The 23,585-nt window shown below is 42.9% G+C and overlaps 1 protein-coding gene across 6 annotated transcripts in view; it reads left to right on the forward strand.

Annotated features, from left to right (window-relative positions):
* Positions 1–23,585, forward strand: part of LOC116039339 (signal-induced proliferation-associated 1-like protein 2) — a 92,861-nt gene that overhangs the window by 17,910 nt on the left and 51,366 nt on the right. For 5 of the 6 annotated variants that reach the window (XM_035992009.1, XM_031284084.2, XM_035992007.1 and 2 more), the window contains exons 2-4: positions 14,498–16,283; positions 21,299–21,432; positions 22,698–22,886. In XM_035992009.1, coding sequence (XP_035847902.1) covers positions 14,768–16,283; positions 21,299–21,432; positions 22,698–22,886 — 1,839 coding nt within the window. In that variant the 5' untranslated portion in view covers positions 14,498–14,767. Of the gene's footprint in view, positions 1–1,334; positions 1,536–14,497; positions 16,284–21,298; positions 21,433–22,697; positions 22,887–23,585 lie in introns of those variants that run through there. The other variant, XM_035992005.1, reaches the window with a different exon arrangement.

Below are 23,585 nucleotides of genomic sequence, written 5' to 3' on the forward strand. Positions count from 1 at the left end.
GTCACCAGTCTGCTGCACTAACTCCATGTTAGGGCCATGACACACAAAGCTGACCTCAAACAACTAGCGTCAACAAACAGCAACTGATCAAACACAAAATGACGTTGCCTGATTTCTTGTTGAACTTGTTGAACACCACAAAGACTACAGCTTACAGCCAGCTGATCTGCGCTTGCATAACCACTGCTCAGAAGTCTGTATATGTAATCGGAAAAACAAAAGTACTTACTAAATGTTTGAATAAATACATTTTAAATACAACTGTGCTTGTAAATTTTGACCACTCACTGTCCGGAACCGACAGCAAATTTGTATGGGTTCCCCTGATTGTTTTGCTTTAGCCTTTTCTTCTCCAGGCACAATGCCAGTGCATAGACAAGCACAGCAAGCCTTTACATTGCCAGTTGTAACTTTTAAATAGACAACTTATTTATTATTTCCCACCATGCAGGTGCAGAACGTACATGACTGTAAGCAGTAGGCTTGCTGTCAGCTGCAGCCTTTGCAGCGTTGTCTCACATCTTTTGACAAAAGTTGCACTTGAATGTTCTGCCGTCAGTCTTCGTTAGTGCTAGTTCTTTGGCTTGGTGTGTTCAGGCCCTTAAACTGACAGCTGTTTGCAGTGAAGCACCCGAGAGTAGCGCTCTGCAGAGATGAACCTCTTGTTTCATACGTTTTTCTTCCTTGCTCTTAGGACCCTCTCCACTCCTTACTCCTGCTCTGGTGTCTGCTGAAGGTAAAGATATGCAGGCTCAGCATATGGCATGTGGCTATAGGGATTATCAGTTTTGAAAGAAGGGCAATTACCCTCTCTGGTTATGTCTTTCTCCCCTTATCTACGCGTGTTTAAGTTGGTCATGGTTACTGACTCTGTCAGACAGACCTTTTATACCAAGCTGTACTTCATAGGACAGGGAACAGCTAAGTGGATTCCTCCATCTCCCGTCGCTCCAAATGTCAGCCATCACAAGAAACTTGGAAGGTCACAGGCCTTGACCTGGGCATCTTTTCCTGGGAACAATAGCTTTCCCACCTCTTTTTTTGTCCTTCCTATCAGCCAGAGAAGCTCTGAATGTCATGGCCCACCCCTTCCCCCCACAGCACCCAGCACAGCCACCTACTTTTCTTTACATATGCTAATGTTGCAGTCTCATTCATTCAGTTGGTGGCTTTGTAACAGGGGGAGGGAGAGGGTTGTGTGCATTAAGGGGCAGCTGTATGCATTTCACTAAATTGACTCCCCGATGGCTGCCAGACTTGTCCTTCTTTTACTCTTTCCTTCTTTTTCTTCCATCTTTCTCCATTTTCTCCCCCAACTAGTTATTGGATAAAGGAGCAGAAGAAAGGGTTGCTGTTGTTTATTTTTAGAGGCTTTTTGCTAGGAAGTGTGGCGGATTTCTCTCAACAAGTGGCTGATGGATTTAATGCACTTGGATAGCATCTTCGCAGTGGGCTCATTACCACAGTGGCTCACAGGGCTTTGAGTCCTCTACCCCTAGGAATAATGGCTCTGATGAAAATGGACTCTTAATCAGGTAAGCATGGCAACTGTTGATGCCTAATGTTGGCCATGCAATGGCCTCTTAAGAAAAAATGTAAAAACTAAAGAATGCTTATTGCCCTCACTTTAACTTGCATTTATGTGCAGAATAAGCATTCGACATAGTCTTGTTCTAGACAATGGTATGCTTGAGTGGTCTAGTCTGTAAGGCTCATCACAGGAGGAATTTGTGAGTGTGTCTCTGGCAGACGCAGCACAGACAGTTCTTGCGGGAAAAATAAACCAGTGATTCATCTGTGTATCTGTGCTCACTCCTGGCCTCCCTAACTCATAGCGTCCTACGGTTAACTAAACCTTATTCTGTGTCAGCTGTGGAGCTTCCAGCAGCTGCCCAGGAGTCCAAATTGTCTCTCTTACACCAGATGTCTGCCAGCAACACCAGACCAAGTGTGAAAAACAAACTTTGAAAAGAAAACGAGTACCACTGAAGTGAGTAAAAAGAGGGAGAGATGCTCCATGGCATTGACACGCTCTGAGGTTGCTCTGCCGGTCACTGTTTATAAATGCTGCTGTCTGAATGATGTGTGTGAGAATGTGTTTGTGCATTAGTGTGTCGGTTCTAAATCTTAATGTTGTCACACAGCTTACCTACTCCCCCTCCTCTGCAGCACTGTTTCTCAGTGATAATGTGACGATGTGCACTCTGACTCTAACCTCAGCAGCGAAGCGGAAGCATCGATGTTCTCAGAGCTTTCGATCTGAACTCCTCACAACTCTTAACAGCTTTCCTTTTGCGAGATGAGAGCGCTCTTCTCACCATTTCTCTCCTCCCCTCCTTGTTTTCTTTCTCCCCCTTCCCTTGACAGAGTGCACTCTGCTGACAGGCTGTCATTGGTATGGAGGTTGCAGGGTAAGCAGCAGGCTGCTGGGAAGCAGCAGAGGGGGGGGGGGATGTGTGCTGATGGAAATAGGTGGTGGTTTACTCTGGAGGCCTGCTGGGCCACATCAACCCCACACGTCCCTTTCTGTCTCACCATAGCAGTGCAGGCCGGTGTGGCTAGGCCAAGTTCGGGGGACAGATGGTCCCTTTTGGAGAAGGGCCACAGCACAGTGCTCTCTGTTCACGGGGCTCCACTGGAGCAGCCAAGAACAAACGCGGTCTCCTTCTGTTGGGAACATACAGGAGCTTCAGTCTGCGAGACCTGAATAGGTTGTGGGAGTGATATCTAAAACTATGCATGTGTGCCTTGGGTGTCATAGTAAAGCTGGTTGCTACATAATGTGACCTTATAGAACTAAGTGCTTCGTGATAGCCACCTTTTTAATAACACGGAATTCCATTAGTTATATTAGTCGGTATTCATTAATTTTGCAGTGGAGCAGGGACTCTCTACGCGATCCTTTGCCAAGTTTACAACCTCGCTTAAATCTTTTATCTCTCTCTCTCTCTCTCTCTCTCTCTCTCTCTCTCTCTCTCTCTCTCTCTCTCTCTCTCTCTCTCTCTCTCTCTCTCTCTCTCTCTCTCTCTCTCTCTCTCTCTCTCTCTCTGTTTGCTGCAGTGCTTGTTCTCCATTCTCATGTGTATAAACAGGGAAAATCTGTTGTCCTGTCTATTTTAATTCTCAGATCACCCTGAAACAACTAAAGGACAATGGCAGTGTGCTGCCTGGCAGGCGCTAGGCAGAAAGCCAGCTGGCAGGGCATCAGGGTAGGAGACTCCCATTTTCAGTGAAGCCAGGTGGAGGCCTGCTTCTCTCCTACATCTTTTCTTTTCAAAATGTAACTTTGCTGCATAGCTCCGCTCTCCACCTTGTCAGTGTGATTATTTGAAGCTACCGTCAGCGCTGTGGTTAAGCTCCCACTTGATGGATCGCTGTTAGTAATTATGTTAATCTTGGCATGTAAAGGTCGTCATTCCAGGGCTGTGGTGGTAATTTAAATTTTTTTTTTCAACGGCTGTCCTCTTAAAGCATTATCTGACATTGGAATTTACAGCAGAACAGATACTCAAGGTATATTTTATGTTTGGATTAGAAATACTCTTACAAATGACTTGATGAATGAAGTCTCTGCTGTGTTTCAACCAACTGATAAGAGTCATCTCTCTTAAAGCACTTAAAGAACATCTGTAGCGGATATTTACTGAGCATATAACATGTCAAAACACTCGCTGACTGTTTTAGAAGCAAAACTGTTTAGTTTGAACCCTTCACATGCATAGATTTGAAACATGCTGCTGTACTTCACAATACAATTCATTTGTAGAAGTGAAAGATATGTGCTTTCATGTTGTGTACACATAATTGGATTTACAATGACTCTCCCTTCTTCTAGTTTCCTTTCTTTTCTATACACAATCATGGTGTCTCAAACCACTCTCTACTGTCAGACACTTTTTCTTTGTAACTAAGCATATGGTAGATATTATATTGTGTGCTGGAAATTAAATCATTTGCAGTTTCTGATGTGTAAATACTATAATAACTATAATAAAATATGTTCCTTAACCCAAGTGAAATGGAGTCGGATCACGGGTGACCCCTGCACTTTAGACTTTCCAAACACACACTCATGTTCATGTAAGCTGCCTCCAAGATAAGACAAAACGGCTCAAAATAACCACCAGTCCTAAACCACAAAGTCCGCAACAAAAGCAAACGGCTATCTTTTGTTTAATTACGTGCACAACTGTTGACAGACGAGGTGTGGCGAGGTGGCTGTTTGGAGGGCAGTGACCTCGGGTTGGCTCTGTAAGCACATGAGCAGATATCAGACAGCAGCTCAGAGCATAACTACATCTCTGTGGCCTCTTTTAGTCCACCTGTCTTATATCTGTGGAAAGTTGTTCAGTCTTCCTACGCTGTTATGGAAGTATTGAAGTCTTATTCTGGTATGAAGCAACTTCCTTTTCTGCAGAGATTCCTGTCTAGTCTTTTCATTCCAGAAGTGAAGTAGTTTTTTTGCTTAAGTTTTTATATAGCTCAAAATGCAGACAGAGTATGAAGGGTGGTTTTTGAAGTAGCGCTCATCCCAGAGGATAGAGTCCTGGATACACTGCAGTGCTTGTTAGATAGAGGCAGTGTATCTCTGCACCTGGGGCACTGACAGGGCATTAGTGAATTTGGGCATTTCCCACAGTGCATTGTGAGGCCCGGCGCCGGGGGAACGATGAGACGATGCGGGTACATGTTTACTCTGTGCTGTCTGACCTCCTTTTTTTTTATCTCTTCTACTGATTGTTCTTCTGCTGTTGGGTCAACTCGGGCCTGTGTGCGCTGAGATGTAAACAGAAAGCCTCTAATTGTCTCTTTGCTCCTGCAGAAGCTCCTTCTGTTCAGCCCCGCTCTCTTTTTTTGCAAGCGCACCCTCATGTACACACACAGTCGTCTCCTTGGTGGTATTTTTTGTGTCCTCTTGGTCTTCTCTGCTGCCTTTGCACCCATCATCATGCTAGTATCAGCTCACCCTGTCTGTTTGCTTGAATCATGTCAGTGCTCAATGGTGATGACGTGACAGGATGCTGACGGTTAAGCTTTTTTTCATTCTCGCAGAACATGGAGGGGCTGATGTACGTTAAAACAGAATTGTCATGTTCTCTCAGGCAAAATGACAGGTTTGCAACAAATAGAAAGCCCTGCACTGGACTTCGGTTGATGCAGTGTAGCTCAGTCTGTAGGACAGTCTGTAGGTCCAGAGGGTTTGCCTGTTAAAGTCCTAATACGGACCAAAGTATGGTGGTGGACTGGTAGCTGGAGAGGTGCCAGTTCACCTGCTGGGCACTGCCATGGGACTCTTGAGCAAGGCACCGAACCCCCAACTGCTTGGGGCGCCAGCTCACTCTGACATCTCTCCATTAGTGCATGTATAGGTACTGAGCATGTGTGTGTATTTCAGGCCTGTGTGTAATGTGTATTCTAACAACAGAAAACATTGTAATTTCCCTTGCAGGATTAATAAAGTATAAATTATTATTATTAAGCCTCCGGTTATAACGTGGTCGCGTTCCACGCCTTCTAAGTGGTTTGATAATATCGCAATTAGTTCCACGTTTTAGGTGTCGGCTTTGTGGCGCATGTTCCCTGTTAAGCTATTGTTTATATCACTGGTTCTCAAAGTGTGGTACAAGTACCACTGGTGATACGCAAGCTCCCTCTAGTGGTACACGGATGGAATCTCTGATATATTTTTAAAAAATGAAATAAATTATTTAAAAACAATACTATAGAAATACTACAACATTTTCAATACTAATACTTAGGGTTGGGCATCGAGAACCGATTCCTACTTGGAATCGTTTCAAAAATTACGATTCCAGTAGAATCGTTTTTTTTATTGGAATCGTTTGGAGGATTTAGTTTCAAATCCGATCATCGCTTCCTAATTTAATATGCGCACGTTTTGGTTTCTGAAGCGGCCAGGCGCTTGTTGTGTTGCAGCCGTGGAGCTCGAGTTATTTTACATTGAAAAAGCCCTGTAAAACTGCAAACACCCATTGAATCAAAATAAAACTTTCCTCTTATTTGTGAAAATAGGAACGTGACCCGTTTCAACTCCACCCCTGAAAGAATCGGAATCGAGAATCGATAAGAACCGGAATCGAAAGGAAGAATCGGAATTGGAATCAGAATTGTTGAAATCCAAACGATGCCCAACCCTACTAATACTTCAACTATTATCAGTTAAAAGTAATTTAAAATAGGTGTTTGTTTAAGTGTAATATTTTTGTTTCGATATCCGCTAGCTACGTAGTTACGTTCATGAACGGAGTGCGCATACATCCATAATTAGTTACAAGCTGTGATGGCAAGATAGTAAGGAGAGGTAAAATGAATGGTTCAAAAACACTGCAACGATGACTCCAAACAGGAACTATTAGGAAGAGAAGTGTGGATGAGGAGGAGAATATTTCGAGCAGACCTGTTGAAACTGTAGTGGACGAGCATAGTGCTAGTTGCTACTTAAGCAGCGGCGGTGAAGTCTCCACAGCACCTGCTAGCAGCAAGCGATGCAAAACAGTAAGGAGATATGACCCAAGTTACCTCAAATTTGGATTCAGTTGGAGTGGGACGGAGGAAGTAGGCCTATACTATATATAGGCTGTCGAGAATAAATAATGTTTTTAGAAATAAACCTGCCTCCTGCATGAACTGTCCGTAGCTGAATTAGTTAGTAGAGTAGGCCTATGCTACTCTATTTTAACGTGGGCCATAATGGTAGTACTTCGAGAGCCTAATATTTTCTGAAGTCATAGATGGTGTAAAAAGTTTGAGAAACACTGGTTTATATTATTTCCAAATCAGGTGAATGGATCAAATTTGACACCAAGATGAATCATTTCAAGGCAACTTTGAAATAAATCCATCCTGTGAATATGTTTCATGAAAACACAAGGCTCTTTTAAGACTGTCGAAAGCAATTGGTCCTTGGCTCTACTAGTCACCTTTCATGTTGCCTAGATTAGACAAGAAGTTATGGTAATTTACCCTAGTTTAACATTTACCCACACGGTCAACTATCTTATCTGGTCCTAAATCATGGCACAGATATAAAATACAGAATGTAGCATCTGAATATACTTATTATGCAATGAATTAAATGGCATTAAGTTTATTTACTTGCAGTTTTAATTGATTTCCTGCCTTTTGAACAGGATAGATAAGAGAAGAAATGGGTCACTCATTTTGGCACATCATAAAAGCGGCTGGCACACATTCAAATCTGCTTTTGTCATTGTAGAGCAGTATCAGGACCAGTTCTAAGGCTGCATTCACACCAAATCAGGCATTGCGGTGAAAACGGCAGTCCTCCCATTCATTTGAATGTGGGTAGTGCGTTTTTTGCCGAAGATTTCTAAAAAAAATCAACTTAAAAAAACAAAAAAAACTCAACCTGACGTTGCATTGGCCAATCACGTAACCAACCACTGATTAGACAAAACGCAACGAATTGGGGAACGCAATGGAGACACAAATGGGCCATTTAATTGATGATCCCACACTGCTGCACAACCCTGTGCTAATCGCCGAAACTCCTGATTTGGTGTGAGCGCAGCCTAAATCATCTTCTCCCTCGTGTAACATAAACTTTTAGCTGCAGCTGGAGCTTATGAATCTATTCATTTAAACTTTCAGATTTCTGGCTCTCCACAAATTGCAAATTGCACCCTTTTGCGTAGAGTGACAGACCTCCAGTCCCACCCTTTCTCACAGCCTTTGTGAACATGCCAAATTTGATTTCAAATTGAGTATACTGGAGCTCATAATGATAGAAATACAGTGACTTGAATGAGGTGGGATACAGGGGGTCACCAGTTAAGTTATTTTTAATTCTGTAGCTTATTACTTATGCAACCCCACTTAACCTAAATACATTTTAGCGTATGTGTTTGGTAAATTATTATCCATGGGAATATTAGGGTAACTAGGCTTGATATGGTTTGCTGTTAGTTTCCACATATCAGGCTTAATAAGGCAGCTGGCTGCAACTCATTTTCTTTGGTTTCCTTACCTCCCACTGAGGGTGTGACCCTCTATTCACACTGTCCATTACAAACTCAGCATTAGTCCCTGCAGGCATTATTGGCACATCGGGGTGTTCGGTTTGGGGTCTGATCACAATGAGAAAGGGTGGAGTTAGATGATTGGGTTCTTACCGGCTCAGATATAGGGAGTTATCGCTTTGTACAGGAAGGGGTGGGTTCGGCCATTAATGGCAGGCCTTTAGCATCAGTGCTAATTTGAGTGTCAGCTGGTGGGAGATTCCTCCCTGTTGTGAGGTTGAATTGTGCAAGCAGCAGATGAAAGAGGAATATGTTGAATGGTGCATTTGGTTTCCTTTGGCCCATACCTTCGTAGCCTCAGTCGGTGTTAGCAGTGGTGCACACACACAGTCTCAACAAGTGTCCTTTCTGGTTATGGAGGTTCTTGGGGAAGATGCTATGCCTGGTTTCCCAGGCCCCAGTAATGAACTCTCAAGGATAACATCGGCCAATTAATTGGTTCTGTGGTTTAATTGCACAAATCTCTTTGAGCAAGGTTTGGCAAAACTCCCATTCTTTCTTTTTTTCTTCCTGCTCCACCACTTTCAATTATCTTCTTAACCTCACATCCTCCTTTGCTTTAACCCAGTTAAGGTAAAGAATCGCTCCAGTGGAGCAGAAACACGGGTGTGTTCATAAGATCGGGAATGCCTGTGTCTGGTTGCTGTCCTCCCTTCCACGTCCCTCCTTCCGTTACTGAAAGTGTGATGAATTTAATATCTATCCTGCCCAAAACCATTGCGTACTCCTCTCCAATTCCCAGCGCAAGGTTGGAACACCTGCTCTCAATAGTGTATTGAAAAAGAAGCTCCCACATTGTTTTAAATCAACTCGGAGGAGGACGAAACACCAAATCCGTGTGCAGTGCATATTAGATCGTATTTGAGTGTGATGTGACATGGAATGTGATTGTTTTTACTGTGAGTTTATTGAGGAATCAAATGGCGGGCAGTGAAGCATAAGCAGTATGCCTTTGGGTTTGTTTGCTTTACGCTTGGATTTTTTTTCCTTCCACTGTGTTAATGATGAACAGTGTGACACATCCAAAAAATTAAACTAACTAACTAACCTTAAAATAAATGGGGTTGTGAATGCACTGAGAAGCACTTGTAAATTTGCTTCACATAGTATTGCTGCCTGACTCGCTATATGACGAAGTCCATGAGATGGAAAATTGGTGTAATCATCTTGGCCTCTAACCTACATTGCACCCTAATTTGGCTGTGGGAGGAGAGGACGACTGCATCGCAGCTTGGCCTCTGCTCTGGAGGTCGGGGCGTCTTGGGGACGAGGCCAGCTACTACTTCCTGCTTGCCGAGAACAGAGGAGCATTAATATGGCTCAATTACACCAGGCTTTATTAAAGATAATTGGCTATAATCACAGGTCTGTGTTCCCCCCAGGGCCCAGTGTGGCCCAGCACAGTGGTAGGGGCTAAAAAAACATGTATGACCTGATGTGCAATAAGCTGGACACTGTGTAGGATATTTTAAAGGAATGTGAAAATTCAAAGAAGTGAGAATAATGGCTTGAATAGAATTGCCTGATGTGAGAGCCATGTGCTTTCTTTTACCTACAAAATGCTCTTGCTTCAGCTTTGCCAGTGCAGTGAATAAGAACCCTGGGTTATTATGGTATTCTGTAATGATGCACAATAGGTGTACTGGCAGAAACATACAGCTGAATGGTGCCTTTGATGGCCAAACATCTTGATATTTTGCTTGCATAATTGTGACTACCAGGTGACTTTTTGCAATTTTGACACACAATTTACTAAACCTTTGCAACACCAACTAGTTTATGCTGCAGAGGATATTTTGAAAGGTAACCTTAGCTCTGGGACAAGTGACAAGTTTGGCTCAGAGAATCACAGCTACCTGAAATGGGCTGTGTTGCAATCAAATCAGGATTTGGCATTCCTCTGAAGAATATTTTTTAAAGGGCTTATGGCACAGCCCTGCATACAGTATGTGTCTAATTTCCTTAAGTGCTGTCAGCTCTGAGTGGAGAACTCTTAATAATGTTGTGCACAAAATGTGTTTGCAACTGGCATCGAATAGAGCTTAAGTGTTAATATATGCAGTGCCATTTTGTAGAACATCCTTGCATTGTGGCTTAATTTACATAAATAAAATTTTTGAAGAAGAAAATTCACACTTATCTCAAGTCGCTTAAGGAGTGAAGTATTTCTGATTGTGCCATACTATCCAGTTTGATCAATCCCAAACTGTACACGTGGATATTTAGAGAACTGCAAGAGAGCTGCAACCAAAACCCACCAAGAAGACACAAGATGATTAAAGCTGCAAGCAGCGGTGAACGGGCCCTCGCACAACGTCAATCGGGTTAAATCGGTAGGAGGAGTTCGTTAAAGTACATCCCCTGAAAAAGGCCAAAATTGTCCAAAACATGAATTTTCAATTCAAAATGGCTGACTTCCTGTTGGGTTTAGGGTATGGCTATAAGAAGCTTTTTTGTAAGTCTTGATATGATACATATATCTGACAAATATAATTTTCACCAAGTCTGATATGCGTACCAATTTCTGTGTGTTTTTGAGTAGCCCAAGCACCTCAAAACTGCGCTCGAACACTATTAGAATAAGATGAAGAACGAGAAACATTAGAATTCCAATAGGGCCTTCGCCCACGACGATGTCTGTGCTCGGGCCCTAAAATGAGCACAGCGACAGTGTTGTGTAGGAGCCGTAGAAGTGACTAATGAGAAGTCACTCAGTCTAGTGAGCCTGTCAGAGTTGGCTGACATCATGCCGGGTGTCCTGCTTGGGTAAAATATCGTAGTGGACTATTAATCTCAGGATGGTGGACAGAACGTGTTCACTTTTCTGACAGCATATTAATATCTGTCGGGCCTTTAATAAGGCCACAATGTCAGAGGATTATTTTAAGACCTGACAGAACCGCTGGGCCACTCCTCTCTAGATGAACCAAGATGAAAGACAGACTATCCACCATCAGAGACAGAAAATGAGTTCATTACTGTAATTAGGCCTCTCGCTCTCCCATCTCTCCTTTGCCATCCCTTCCCCCTGTTCACCAGGCCTTGTGTCTTAAACACCCATAATGGTGATGCATTACTCCGGTAATAAAGGGCTGTTAGCAAAGCAGACTGCCCACCCTCCATCTGCTGCCTCCCTTGCACACACCACCACAAAGGCAAGGACAGAAAACAGCCTCCTTCAGGTCACACAGAAGATGGATTCTGCTGACCACGTAGCCTGTGGCACTCTCTATTTGTTGGGGGCGCAGGGGGATAGATGTGGAATGAGACATGCTACAACTGTGTTCATTAATCACTGTCGCAGGGAGAGTAGCTAATAGAAGGCAGGAAGGGGAAAATCAGACCACCATGTTCACTGGTTTATCCTGTCCTGTCCTCAATGTGAAATAAAGGCCACCTAACCCTTTCCTGACCCTATGTAGCAGCACAAACAGGGAGAGGCGAGCATAAACAGACAAGTCTCCTGCGTATGTTTTTTTTGCTATGAATTCACTACCAGTGGGAAAGAGATTGGAGGTGAAACTAGGCTATATAACACTGATGATGTGTTTTTTTTATTTTATTTTTATTGCTGGGTTTATATCTGGATGTCCATTTTTAATTTAACATGATGACATTATCCTGTTTTCTCCTAAAGATTGGGCTATGATTGTTTGTCTGTGTTGACAGCATTACACCCCTCTATCTTTTTTTAGCTGCTCGACACAGACTACTGTGAAAAGTCATTCACCCTTCTGTTTTGTTGTCATGCTTTGAGATTACAGTATGTCAGTTTCTTTGTTTTTCTTGTTTCTCAGTCATCCGTTAAAGCCTCTGTTAAGAGTGTCACCAGTGATAAAGCTGTTTGCACAGGTGGCACATTTGGCTGTCACTAACTGTAATTGCGAGTCTGAAAGGACTGTGTTCAGTCAACGTGACATTTGGGAGTTGGTCAGCAGACATTCCATTAAGTTGCCTCTGCTATCTGTCATTCTGGGTAAGAGACCTGAGATATATTTTAGTGTATATATAGAAATCTAAATTAAATGTCCAGCAACTAAATTTGAAGTTTAGAGTAATTTTTCCAATATTCTTTGTTTGTTTTGGCAACAGGATATCTAGCATGGTGTCCTAGGGTGATGGATATAGTGTTTTGAAGCAGTGGATTCGGCAGAGGTAACTTTTCCTCTCTTTTTCAAGTCGAGAATTAAGATTCACAAATATTTCAGATACAATTATCCTTCTTAAACTATAACAAAATACATAATACCAGATCTACACATTTAGACTTAATTTCTTCAGAAAAAAATGTTAACATGATTGGTATGTGTGTAAATAAGAAATTAGGTATAACGCATTTTGAATGGGAGGATTCAGTTTGTAAGTTAGAATGCATTGCTTTATGTAGAAATAATAAAACCAAAACCAACTTCATACCCAAATCTACCACTTTAGCCTTTTCAGAAACTGATGTCTGGATTGAAAATAAGCTTTGGCATTGTTCACTGCACACCAACCCGGCAGAAATTCCATTATTCATAATTCGCCAACTATAACAGACAAACATATTTCCCAGAACAGTACTCGTTGTTACATTATGCATTCACATGACACAACACAATATCTTGCTGTCCTGTAAGCCTTGTGTTAAATACAGTGGCACTACGGTTTCTGTGTTGCTGTGTTCATAACAAGACCAGTCTGTAATGAGAGAGGATTGTGGATAGTTTAGCAGTAGACCTAACGGAGAAGGTATCATTATCAATGTATTCCTACACATTTGGGTCATGCATGCATTAACCTGTATTTGGCCCAGGCTGAAGCGCATACTTTCTTATTACAGTGTTTCCGAGTTTCCCCCAGTGTATTCGGTCTAGTCTGGCCTGTGGCTAATCTTGATGTGACCCACATATTCATCCCAGAATAGTACACCCTCCTCCTTAACAGTAAATGAGAAATGTAAACAGTTGTCTGGGAACAGAAGATATCATATTAAAGGCCAGTAGACAGAGCTGAAGCAAAGATTGGGAAGCCGGACCCAACTTCATCTATCATGTTCACAGTGAAACCTCACAAAGAGAATAGCTTTAACAGGGCTTCAATAAAGAAAAAAAATAGCAATTCGGTGCCCAGTTCTCTGTGATGTGGAGGGTTTACTTGATAACTCATGGGGTTTTCACATGATTGCAGTAGTAGAAGTAATGAGGCCGCACCACCAGCCCCAAAGAACAAGAAAAAAGCATTTAGGTCAATGTAGAAAGACTTGTAGTCCATTTTGCGGCATGGTGTGGTGTGATCTTCCATGGAGAAGTCCGTGTTTGAGGAGATGAATCCAGAGTAACACCTCAGTCACTTACCCCCAATGGACCCTACAACGTGTGTTATTTAGAGAGGAGTTGCTCTCTTCCTCTTGGAGTTTTGCTTTCAGCATCAGTATACAGTACAGTCTTTTGTTTGTTTGCATCTTTATTATATTGTCCATGTCAAATCGTTTTCCGCAATTGAACAAGGTTATATGGCTAACCTGGCTTCTATTTAACACAATTCTAAATGCGGCTGATACACAGAAACATTACTAACGGATAAAAATGGAAACCATGTGAGTTTGCAGCAATGTACCCGACATCTGAAATACCCAAGAGGGAACAAAGCTTTTTTTCAAGGACAAGCCAACCAATGTTTCTGCTCTCCTTCTCTTTGTCCTCAGACATTCAGGTTAATGAATAAAACTGCTGACATCAGCCTTTTTATGTTTATTATTTCCCCAGTTGAACAAAACTGAACAAGGGGAAAGAGTAAACTTTCTTTTCTGTATGGGAGTGGACCACAACGCCATATTTCAGTTAATTTGTGCCTAATATATATATATTATATTACATTTCAGTTTTTTTATTTGTCATAGCCAATGTACCTCATCGGTTCCTTGTTAATTTTCCTCCTGACCAACTACGTCTGATAAAAAGGCAAAGTGGCATTGGCGTTGAATATGCAAAACTATCTCTCCTGTATAATTTGCAGGCTCGATGATGCTGCGAACAGTTGGATCATATATTGGTACATGTGAACATTTAGCTGAACATCTGCCTCTTGTTGCTGTAATTTGCCTCACCGCCATCTGTTAGGCATTGGCTGGAAGCACCAACAAAGATCTAGATCTATCTTGTTATAAACCCATAATGGCATCAGCTCCTCTCAAATACACTAATTAGCCGTATTCGATGATATGCTCTACATAGTTCCAAAACTAATACAGCCCTACATACCCCTTAGTGGGAGTTTATTACAAGATACCAGGGTACAGACTATTTAAATCCGTGTGCTGTGTGTGCTGTGTTTTGTTTTTGAGGAATACAAACTGCTTTTCCCTATGTTTTCAATGAAAATGTCTCAGTTACAGTGTTCCCAAACTATCACCATGTGCTAATATTTTCTTCTCTGTTTTTGTTTCTGTGCCGTAGATCCAACCCTTCCAGCTGTCGTTCTGCATTGGCGGCACGCTGTGAGAAAAGACTCCACTCCGCTGTGCCTCAGCGCCCCTCAGACACTTGTCCTTGACATCCAAATGCTGTGTGTCGAGCATCGTGCCAGCCGCCTTTTGTGAGTTATGACGACGGCTGCTTTGCTGACTCAGGAAAGAGGCTCCTCCTCCGCTCACCAGTGAGCAAATCACATGATGTAATGAAGAAGGGTCCTGAAAGTCTGCTCTTCTAGGAGTCTGCCAGCAGGGTATGAGTATTTTGAGCCCTGTGACAGATAACAAATCAAACCTCGTGGGAATTGTGGGAGGCCCAGAAGAATACTCCAGAGCCATGCAGTCAGAGGAGCTATTCAACAGGAAACTCAAAGCCCTGAATGGAAACATGGGACCACCAGCCCCCAACATGCAGGGGAAACCTGAAGGCGCAGGCAAAACAAATGGTACTCCAGCCATGCCTAAAATGGGTGTCAGGGCCAGGGTGACAGACTGGCCACCTAGGAAAGATGGATGGGACGGACGGCCTTCACCGAACTATCAGAGTGTGATACCAGTATTTCAGAACGGCCAGCAGGAACATACTGTGGAAATACTGGAGCAAGGCGAATCAGTCTGCCTGGAGGTAGACTACTCTGACAAATATACACTGAGTGACCTCCTCAGCCACTCCCCACTGAAGGGTCTACATCCTATCCGCCAACGCAGTAACAGCGACGTTACCATTAGTGACATTGACTCTGAGGACATAATGGACCAGAATGCTGTCAATCCAAACACTGGGGCCTCGCTGCACCGTGAATACGGCAGCACATCCTCCATTGACCGTCAGGGCCTGAGTGGAGATGGCTTCTTTACCATGCTTAGGGGCTATCGAGTGGACACCCTGGACCACCGTAGCATACCACCTTTGGGTTTCCCCGAGTTGTTAAGGTGCGACGCCTCCCTCTCCCCTAGCCTGCAGACAGCAGCCCAGATCGCCAGGGGTGAGATAGTCCACATTCCAGGCTACGACTACATAGACAATGCTCTCCTCTACAGCCGGGAGCCAGAGAGGTCCTTCATGAGGCGTCTTAAATCTGAATCATCTGAAACATCTCTGTTCAGGAAACTGCGGACCATAAAGAGTGAGAGTGACGCCTTGCGGCTCTCAATAGAGGATGACCGGCGACCACTCAGCTTCCAAAAATGCTTTGCACACTATGACGTCCAGAGCGTTCTTTTCAACATAAGTGAGGCGGTGGCAAGCAGAGCTAACCTGAGCCAGAGGAAGAACACCACTACTGGAGCTTCAGCTGCCTCAGCTGGACTAGGGCCTGGAGCTGTCGGGGTGCCTGGAGGTGGAGCTGTGGCTGGACCCGGAGCAGGGATAGATGGCGGAGCAGCAGGATGTAGCAGTGGAAATGCACCCATGTTTGAGTCTCCACTAGGCAGCAGGGAGGACTTGAACCCAAAGGAGAACCTGGATGCTGATGAGGGGGACGGGAAGAGCAACAGCTTAGTGCTGAGCTGTTCACACTTTCGCAATGAGATCGGTGGGGAGGGCGAGAGGAGGATCTCCCTCTCCAGAGCCAACAGTGCCAACTACAGTGGTTTGTCAGAGAGCTGCTCTTTTGAATCGTCTTTAAGTTCCCACTGCACCAATGCGGGAGTCTCTGTACTGGAGGTGCCTCGAGAAAACCAGCCTATCCACAGGGAGAAGGTCAAGCGCTACATCATAGAGCACATAGACCTCGGAGCGTACTACTACCACAAGTACTTCTATGGGAGAGGTAAGGAATGATGTGTGAATTTTGGGTTTACAGACATTAAAACAGTAATGATACAGAAGGATTTAAATGACTCGGTGTTGAGGATTATTAAACTTTCCAGGCCAAATCCATTTCCTTGATGCGACGCAGAATGCCGCGTGAGAGCAAGTTCCCAAATGAAACGGCTTTGGTTCATTGGGTCAGATATCTTGACGGCCCAGTTATTTTTGTAGGAACAGATGAAATAAGGGCCAGAACAATAGCAGGCTTGTGTTTGGTATGAGGGTGTGTGTTTCACTTCCTCGGGAGAGGAGCGGTCATGTCCTCTCTGTGATATTGCCCTGAACCTCGCGGAGAAGCTGTGATTAGTCATGTGAGAAGAGAGAGGTGAGCGAGAGGGTGTGTTGCAGCTGTTCCCTGTGGGGGCCGCAGGGGTGTGAGGACCCCTCCTATGAAACTTTAGGGTCAGTAAAACTATGCCAAGGTCCCAGGTCCCCTCATTAAAAAATCTATGTGACTGCCGCTGGAAATACCATGCAGATCCTGACCCATCACCGCATTATACATATCTGTTTTTCCCACTGTCTGTTTGCTGCTCTCAGCAGATCGAATTACCCATTCTTGAGCCTCCCCAGAAAACAGCTGCTTCACCTTTCACACCGAGAGATGCCTGACCTTCTTAAAAAAGATACTCTGTATTAAAAAAAATATTCTTCAGCGTGACAGTGTGTAAACTCCAATTGAGGCTCAATGTCTTACGGCTCTGCTCTACTTACTTATGTTTGATTGTACCATTGAGCTTACTTTGATAATCATTTACCGTGAAATGTGGCCTCAAGTAGTGTCCATGCACTACATCCCTGGTGTAGTTGTATCATGTTTTTAACCTCTTTCTGTAGCAGGCCAATGTATATTTAAAATGCCCCATGTTGCTGTCAGTTTCATTTTCATGTTATAGCTTTTACAAAAGATGCCTTTTTCACTGCATCTTTCACTGGATGCAGCATGTGCCCTCTTTTCATGAGGTGTTTTATCAGAGAGACAAGTCTGTCGTCACCTCTGTCGTCACCTCTGCCTCACCATAAACACACTCTCTCACACACACACACACACACACACACATACAAAATCAGGCACACATGGCCGTGTGTCACCACTTTAGGCCAAGCTTTTTACAACCTGGGCTGAACATTGATCCCATTGATTGCCTAAAGTCCTTTTCCCTTAGCAACAGGAGTGTGTTTCTCCCAAGGCTGCCTTAATGGACACAATGTTTCATCCACATCCACTGGCCAGGACTTTTTACACACAGGTTAGCATTACATAGATGGGTAGGCAATAGATGTTCAGATATACAATAGAGCGGGAATGGTACCGGTACCAGGTCACAGCCCAGCTATTGAGAATCCCTCATGTAAACTGTGCCACACATTAAGATATGTGACCTGAAATGAAGTTTAAGAGCCACAGATGTAAAAAGTAAGGACACACAGTGTAAGACTTAGTGTAAAAGGCAGTTGGATTGATCAGTCTCCCCGAGTTGGTCAAAAAAGTGCCTCGGAACACACCAAAGCGACGAGACGTAATACATCTCCATAACAGCAGGCGGCGCTAATCTGTATTGTCGCCCACAAACGAAAACCGGCAGCTGATTGGACGAACGCGTCACGTGGGTCTGGTTTCTCCGGAAATTCAAAGACAGACTTTGGTGTGTTCCGAGGCACTTTTTTGACCAACTCGGGAAGACTGATCAGTCCAACTGCCTTTGATTGATAATCAAAGCCATAATTGATGCAACCTTTGGAAAACTGTCAACACCAAGTGATGAGTAACAGTGACATGTTATAGAAAAGTGTTGACAAAAAGCTTTCCTCTACAGTTAACACTGTCTCCCTCGCTGTGCTGTCGGTTTTCTGATGTCTCAGTGACTCGTATACAAAGAGGCCACTAGGCCTCCTACCATCATTTGACCTTACGCCTCACAGAACATTCCCCCTCAGCCCCCTGTCCCTGGCAAGCCATGCATTCCTCAGGCGGTTAACCCTGCATTGCCTCCATACAGTTAATTTATTATTCATGCTGATAATGCGTTTTGCACCAACGTTAATGTCACAGTGACAAGAATCAGCATATTCACATAGCATCCTCCACACAGTATGGATGCAATGTCAAAACTTCTGCAGAAATCTCTTTGTGAATGTCAGTGCTTTAAGTTCCTGCTGAGGTTTTTCTTTTGTTGTCTGCTGAATCCAGGTATTTCTCCGCGGCTTTAGCCTGGATTAGGGGGAGTTTGCTCAAGACAATGCTTTTTGTGTGCTAAGCTCTGCTCCTGTCCATGTCCTAAACACACACACACTCCAACCTTTATTAGACTAATACTAGCCTAACGATACGTTTTACAACAATACCACTGCAACTATATCTTCACGATATTCTCATTATGTTCACTGTTTTTTTTTAATGGTTGTATTTAGGCACTTATGACTTTCAAATTGAATACTTTTTATGTCAACACAGAAATTAGTACAGGTTCTTATAATGCTTAAAACTAACTAGACTAAAAGTCTAAAGACCTGCTTTTGACCTCCCTAGTGTTCATTACATTTTTCCTTTGGATCCCACAATATAAAGCTGCTGGAAAGAACGAGAAATACATTGGCAACTTTGCTATTCTTGAAGCCTTACCAGAAATTAGGCTAACATGTTAAATTTAGAAGCATATAGTTTCATGGCTTACATCATGGATTTCATCTGTCCATTAGATTATTGTATATTTGCTGCACAAATTAACATCTTGACCTGAGGGTGACAAAAGAGAAGATCTCTTTCATTTAAGGCCAATCTGGTGTGTAACTATACTCTCATTGTAAACATTGACATAAGCTCTTCTTGATTGAATTGTTCACCTGATGGATCTACTGACCAACAAACATCCACCGACTCTGCCACAAAAATCCTGATTTCTACATGGTATAAACCTCTTTTTTTTTTGGTTTTGACCAACAACTCATATAAATAAATCCATAAATGTGGTTGTCAATCCCCAAAAACAGTTCAGCTTATGTTCCACTAAAGGACACAAATACTCTAAGCCTGACCAGAGGGGACAGCCTGGTGGCCTAGTGGTTTAGGGCACATACCATGTAGCCAGGAAACTTTGCCTTGTCTGTCTCTTCCCATATATTCGTCCTCCCTGCACAGTCAATTATCGTTGACCTTGAGTGATGTATCCCTTTTTAGCACGGTTTGTAAAAGGACAACAGTAGCAAGAGCAGTATCTGTAGTGGGGCGAGTCATAGGCCTGTGGACGAGTCCACCGGACCAAAATTTTTTTTTTTGTTCTCTGGTGGTTCTAAGTGTCAGCTTATACAGGTGGGTGCATTTGGTGGGATCATAAATTCATCACTTTGAAATAAATAATCTAAAACATAATTATTATTTTTTAATATGAGTCCCAAATTCATCTTTATTACTGAATCACGTTGAACAAAAAAACGTGCCTATGTCTGTAATAATACTTTGAGAAGCCCAATGCTGTGTGGAGTATCTGGGTCAGACTCTATTTTATTTAGTTTGTTTGCTTTTTAATTCCCCGTGCTACCACTACACACAGGGCTCTAATCCAAAGTGAATCAATTTCAAATCTCTACTGAACCCCTGCTGTTTTCTGTAATCAGAGTCACAGCTCGCCCATGGTCGATAATCCATAGTTTTTTACATGAATAAATAGTACGGCTGTCAAACGATTCATTTTTTTAATCGCTGAATTTCTATAGTTAATCGCGATTAATCGCATGTTTTATCACATGATTAAAATTCTATTATTTTGCATTTCAGAACTGTTTTTAAGTACATATTAACAATGAAAAGCAATTCTTACCAGTGTATCTTGACTGGAAATCAAATGAATGCAAGGAAAGTTACTTTATGAACTTGACTTTAAGATTTGTATTTTTATTATTTATTTATTTATTTATTTATTTATTTACTGTAAACAAAAGAAAAATGTGTGAATCTAGTCACATATTTGAATCTAGAGTCAATATAGTGTGCAGTAACTCCTAAATAATTTTGATTACGCACTGACGTCCAGTGATCATCTTGCATCACTTTGCAGCAGTTCCAGTTGGGCTGCTTTCTCCGTGTCGTACAGGCTGTGTATGCGTGAAACTACTGTCCCCCTTGACGGCAATGTATAAGATGGGTCAGAACATGCCAATCGTAGAAGACCCGAGTCTTCTACAGTGCTGACAGGTCTGCAGTTAGTTGTCACCCGTTTTGCAAGAGCGGTAGTAACTTTTTTTGGATTTGGTTTCATCCGCAGGTCGGCAAGTAGCACTTTCCAAAATAGTGCTTTGCCTGAGCATGTTAGCATCAACCTGAGTCATGTTAACTGTACTACTATGCTTAGCTAGTAGGTGGTAGCTCAAGCTTGACGTGCTTCGGTGATATTTTAATTTGGCTTTACACAATGTGCATATGGCTTTCGACCCGTCCGGGAGTTTTGGAAAATAAAAAGCGCCATTCAGAATTTCGTTGCTGCTGTCTTTCTCCATCATGCCTGCAGCCTGCAGCAGCAGGATGTGTTGTTACGAGGAAGTATGGCAAAGGGTCAAAATAGTAGAATGTTAGGCACGACGCGAAGCTGAGTGAAGTGAAAATTAAATTATAAATGGCAGCATGCGATTAAAAAAGAATTAACGGGTTATGCTCGGCCCTTAATCGTATCGCGATTAACGCGTTAATGCTGACAGCCCTAATAAATAGATATACTGTATATGCACTCAATAATATAAATTGATAATCTGTTGAAGCAAAAGCAAGCAGTGATTTGATAAAGATGTGAAAACGATTATAGATTCTCATTCTAAGAAATATGTATATATGTCTCTGTGCAGTAATAACACATTTTCATAACTTTACAATATCTCATGGAACTAAAGTTTTTTGTTTTTTTTCAATTCAGTGAAGTTGACATCAACTCAGAGCACTTAATGTGATGCTGAATGTGTGTTTAATTTTTGCTCAACCTCCAGAGCATCAAAACTACTTCGGGGTCGATGACAATCTGGGACCGGTGGCTGTCAGTGTCCGCAGGGAGAGGCTGGACGATGGGAAGGAGAAAGAGGGAATGCAGCACAACTATCGAGTCACCTTCAGAACCAGTCAGGTAACTATAATACACCGATGTGCACTTTTTCTGCGCTGCTTGTTGTCTTAAATCAGCGTAGAACTATTAGGGGTGCATGGTAGGAGAAGCCTGACTTTTACCACTCTATTAAAGAATTGACTGCAAGCCCGAACATGCTTTTAAAGGATATTTCTCATATATTGCATTCAGCAAGACACGTTAAGGCCACTCAGCTCAGGGCTCAGTCAGGCAGTACGGGAGTGCAGGAATGCTTCAGTGCCCCTGCAAACAAGAGGAGGCTTCTCGCAGCTTTCCCTTCCTAAATCTGCTCCTAGCACCCTAATTGGTCCAATGATTCTGTGCCAGTTGTGACTCAGTTGGCCAATCATGCCAACACTGGTGCAGTCTATCTGAGTCAGCGTCTCGCCCTCCCACAACCTCACACACCCATGTGTGCCCACATGTACACACAACATGCTTAATCCAAACTGAGATGCAAACTCCCACTGTCCCCTGTGGTACAGAAACCTTTCCTTGATTGATGTTGGGTGGTCTCGTTCACTGAATAATTCAGGTGCCACAGATGTGTCAGGCAGGGACATGTCACTGATATCTAGTGCCATTCTTAGTGTAAAGCACCACTCCCATGATAAAACAATGTATCTGGGTCATGGTAGCCCTGCAAGTAGCACGCAGACAATGTTTGAACTCCCCAACCACTGGAGTGTCTATTTGCATGAACTGCTATCATTTAGCCCCAGCTATCTCTGCCTCCCTGTCCCACTCTCACTTGCCCTTCCTCTCTAAGTCTGTTAAGTAATCTGCTTTTCAGAAAGCCTCTCTGTTGGACAGCCATTGACTTCTGACATTTATGTCCACAGGCTGTGCGGATGGAAATGGGATTTATGGGCGTAATTGTGTCTGTGATGTTCAAAACAACAACACAGGGTTACAGAGTGGGTGTTTTGAAGCTGTTTGGGTCAACATTTACTGGCACATTAATGATCTTACTCGTAAAACACCACTTACCAACTAGTGCTCAGTTGGCCTATCTTCATTATTCAGAATGTGAGTTCCTAATGCTTTCCAATGAAACCGAAATGGAGCCATTGCCCTAGATACTATAGCATAACATTAAAGGATATTATGATTGGCTCATACCGCAGCTAGGATATAAGTCTGGTTTTCCTTTCCAACATTTTGAAATAAAATATAATGGCTCAATGAGATCCAAATGAACAAAATCACAGATTCACAGAGATACTGACATGACATGAAACCTCATCATCTGTCTTTTCTGCCAGCTGACCACACTCCGTGGAGCCATCCTGGAGGATGCCATACCATCCACTGCAAGACACGGCACAGCCCGCGGCCTGCCACTGAAAGAAGTGCTGGAATACGTCATCCCTGAGATTAATATCCAGTGTCTGAGGCTGGCCATCAACTCCCCCAAGGTTCCGGAGCAGCTACTCAAGCTGGACGAGCAGGGGGTGAGTACATCGCAATGTTTTGAGGTCCTTGGTCAGGGGTGTTTGGTGCTTGGGAAATACGTCTATTTGCTGCTTGTACAAAAGCCACAGTGTAAAAATGACAATTTGGTTTGACTTAATATCACTTTTCTTGTGTCTTGTTGTCACTGTGGGATTGCCAGGCAACCAGCGGAGCATCTAGGAATTTACTGCGTCTGAACAAGAAATAGCGTGTCATAAAAGCCCCATAAAACCAATGTCTTTTTGTTATTACTCTTCGGTTCTTGTACGGATAAACTAGATATATGGGTGTTTATTAGTGAAGTTATGTGGTGCTGTTGGGTGGTTTTTGTTACCTTCTGATAGAGCAAGGCTAGCTGTTTTTTCCTATTCCCAGTCTTTATGCTAAACTAAGCTAACCAGCTGCTGGCTGTATCTTGAGAGTTGTATCAATCTTCTCCTCTCTTGGCAAATGAGCAGATTTCCCAAAAATGTTGAACTATTCCTTTTAAGGAAACTAAAGCCAAATCCCATTCACTATTCTCCACACAGATTTCCCAGTTGTTTCATTTTGAATCACTGCCTCATTATAGTACGAATAATGTCTTGGAATTAGAAAATGATGTCTGTATTGATATTATGATATAAATCTTTTGTTTCAGATATATCTGTTTCTGTTTCTGACATTTGCGTCAGCTATAGAAGGAAACTGGAGGGATT

This window comes from Sander lucioperca, chromosome 15 (assembly GCF_008315115.2).
Source record: "Sander lucioperca isolate FBNREF2018 chromosome 15, SLUC_FBN_1.2, whole genome shotgun sequence".
NCBI lineage: Eukaryota > Metazoa > Chordata > Actinopteri > Perciformes > Percidae > Sander > Sander lucioperca.